A 3026-nucleotide genomic window follows, 5' to 3' on the forward strand; every position below is an offset into this window, starting at 1 on the left:
GCTTTAGAATATCGATACAGTATCGGGAAATGAAATATCGCGATATTTCAGTGTATCGATATTTTCTTACACCCCTGCTCAAAGCAGGAAAACACTACTTAAAATCTAAAAAATAAACTAAACTCTAAAAGGAGCAGACCATAAAGGTAGATGTAGCACATTGCTAGCTAGAAGCTATAAGTAGCAAAATAAAAGCTAGTAGCTAAATGCTAGCTTAAAGTAGTAAATAGCCAGCTGAAAGCAGCAAAAGGCAAGCGTTAAGATGAAAATATAAAAAAAAACTGTCTAAAAGCTAAAGTAGCAGAAGAGCAGCTAAAAACTAAAATTAACAAGAAAAAATAAAACTTGTTTGTAGAGGAAAATGTGTTTTTGAGGAAAATATCTGAATAAAAAACAAAAAAAGTGACATCCGAATGTTAAATAAAGATCTGAAAGTCATTTTTTTTTGTGACAAAGCAATAAGTCTGAGGCCCCTGCTGTGAAGTTTGTAAAAAGCTTGGAGGAAACATTCATGTTGTCAGGCCGTCCTCTGCAGGCTGGCCCGGACCAACGGGGGGCCGGTGCCTGAGGGGCTTCAGAGCCAAGAATCTGAGAAATCTGAACCACGTTCAGCAGGAGAGCTCTCACCTGACAGAACGCCACAGCTCAGAACAATGTCTGCTTTGTGCTCAGCTCTCACGAGTGAGAGGATTGAGAAACGCAGCTTTTTCACAATGACTTCTATTATTCAGAGGAAACGTGTTTTCACTTTTCATGCACGGACTCTTTTTTCCTGCACATTTCTGGTGAAAAACCCAACTCTGGCCAATGAGGTCGGAGCTTACCTGAGTAGTGGTAGTCTCCTGTTGGCGAGGGCTGAGAGAACAACAGCATTTCTAATGTGGCCTAAAKATGAGAGACAAACATGTTACTAAATAATAATAATTAAAAAAACAAACAATAAATAAAGCCAAAGTGTGACCTCACCACAGTGTTGCCCTGACAGTGATGCAGGCAGTGCAGRGCCAGCTCTGTGTTGCTGCCCCCTCCTGGCAGACAGCTGGAACTACACACAGACAACAGCTTGTCCACTGCAAAATAAACACAAACCAAACACACTTCAAACTTTTGTCTCATGAGTTTGCTCTAGTTATCACCAAAGCTTGACCGTGTGGGTATATTTCTCACCATAATTTTAAAGTTTGCCGTGTTATATTCCTCCTCTTACCCTTGTCCTGTGCGAGAGCGCCCGTCTGCAGCTCATCCCACGGTTTCCAGAGCAGCTCCTCCCGAGGCGACGCTTCTTCACGAAGCCAGGCGTTGGACCACTCGCCAAAAAAATGAGGAAGCTCCGYCTGGAAGTCTGGACCCACATTGATATATCTGAGGAGAGAGATTGAAAAAGTGAAATATCAAAAAGAAAAATAAACAAMCAGGAGTGATGCTGTGGCGTGGGGGAAAAGGAGGGGCGGAGCTCGTGGAGTTTTCTTACGGTAACACGCAGCGCTGTTCGTCCTCTTTCTCGTCGTGGCGAGATGACAGGGACGTGTAGAGCCCCACCCCGCCACGGACGGGGTTGAGAAGAGGTCGAGGAGTGTAGTGACCCCTGATGTGAGTCCTTTTGGTGTGAAGGATGCTGGGAAATGGCTTCCCAGTGTAGACTGGGGAGGATTGTTGCTGCAGGAACACAAAAAACCAACATTTTACTCATTTTACTGCAGCTTCTTTTGCATTAAAACACATTCCAGTTAAGACTGAGCATCCCTTTCAGGCTGTGGGTGATTTATGTTGAGAGGGGAGGAGTTATACTTTTATTAGTTTTATCTTTTAAGTGATTTGTCACAGATTAAAATGTGTTGAGGGTGACTTAGTAAAAGTAAAATTACCTTAACAGAAAATGACTTTGGTATAAAATTCATTTCCCTCATAAAAAAGTACTTAAGTAAAAGTCTCAAAACTGCTCACGTTAGTGCTTTTTATTAGCAGAGTTAAAACTTAAATGCTAAGGATGTTGGAACTTGTTGACTTAACTTGGTTAAGTAAATTCAACACTTCATTTTTTTAGAGTGCATAAAAAATGACTTCTGCTCATATTTAACATTTTAGCATGTAAAAAGCATGTAAAAGTATGTTTTTTATGTTTTGAGTGTAACAAAATAAAAGTAAAAGTTACGACTGAAAAAATACCTGGTATAAATTACAAATCCTCAAAAGTATTACGTAAGTACTGTAATGTAGTAAATGTATTTCGTTCCTGTAGATCCCTGATAGAAACAAGAATTTTTAAGTTTTTTTTATTTTTTATTTTAATGTGGTATAACAGAGAATGGACTTTAATATTTATTTATACATTCTTTTCTTAATTTAAAGTCAAACAATGAATTTTTAGTTGTTTTTTTAACCTGATTTGCTGGCTTGTGATCAAATATATCTAAGATATAATAGATGAAAAAGTTGCTACAAAGTAAGACATGAGAAATTAGGTATTTCTAAATTACATATTTTTCTTTATCCATTAGGTTACACTCAAAAAACAAATATAATGAATTTAATTAGAAAGTTATGTGAACTGGTTCCACTCAACTAAACTGAGTAAAGGTAACACAAATACTTTACATTGATGTCAAGTAAATGTAAAGTTAATGTAAAGCAAATGTGTCCTTTTCTCAGTTCAGTTGAATGGAACCAGTTGACATAACTTTCTAATTAAATTATATCTGTTATGTCTGTTTTTGAGTGTAATTAAATGTTACACAAAACATAATTTGGAAAAGATTGGGCCTCATGCAAGAACATGTTCGTATTCTTATCCTAAATTTCTCTTATTTTTGTTCGTACGAAGGGTTCGTACGAACATGTCACGTCAGATTCAACAAACTCTTCTATCTTCAGGAAAAGTGTGTAAATGAGCTGCGTTAATTCCACCTGTTCGTATCCAGCTGCTCGTGCGCGCGAGAGGAGATTAGCATAATGTTTCCTGCCACACAGACAAGGAAGTGTCCATTCATGAAAATGACAGCCAAAACTAAAAAGAAGAACTTTACGAG

The 3026-nt window shown here is 38.0% G+C and overlaps 1 protein-coding gene across 1 annotated transcript in view; it reads right to left on the reverse strand.

Moving 5' to 3' along the window:
• LOC106517949 (uncharacterized) overlaps positions 1-3026 on the reverse strand; it is a gene marked incomplete at its 5' end in the record, with an annotated part of 14978 nt that overhangs the window by 6991 nt on the left and 4961 nt on the right. The window contains 4 exon segments of the mRNA XM_014009005.1: positions 825-885; positions 967-1070; positions 1208-1362; positions 1472-1656. Of these exon segments, the coding sequence (XP_013864459.1) occupies positions 825-885; positions 967-1070; positions 1208-1362; positions 1472-1656 (505 nt within the window).

Source organism: Austrofundulus limnaeus, unplaced genomic scaffold, assembly GCF_001266775.1.
Source record: "Austrofundulus limnaeus strain Quisiro unplaced genomic scaffold, Austrofundulus_limnaeus-1.0 Scaffold54, whole genome shotgun sequence".
In the NCBI taxonomy this organism is placed as follows: domain Eukaryota; kingdom Metazoa; phylum Chordata; class Actinopteri; order Cyprinodontiformes; family Rivulidae; genus Austrofundulus; species Austrofundulus limnaeus.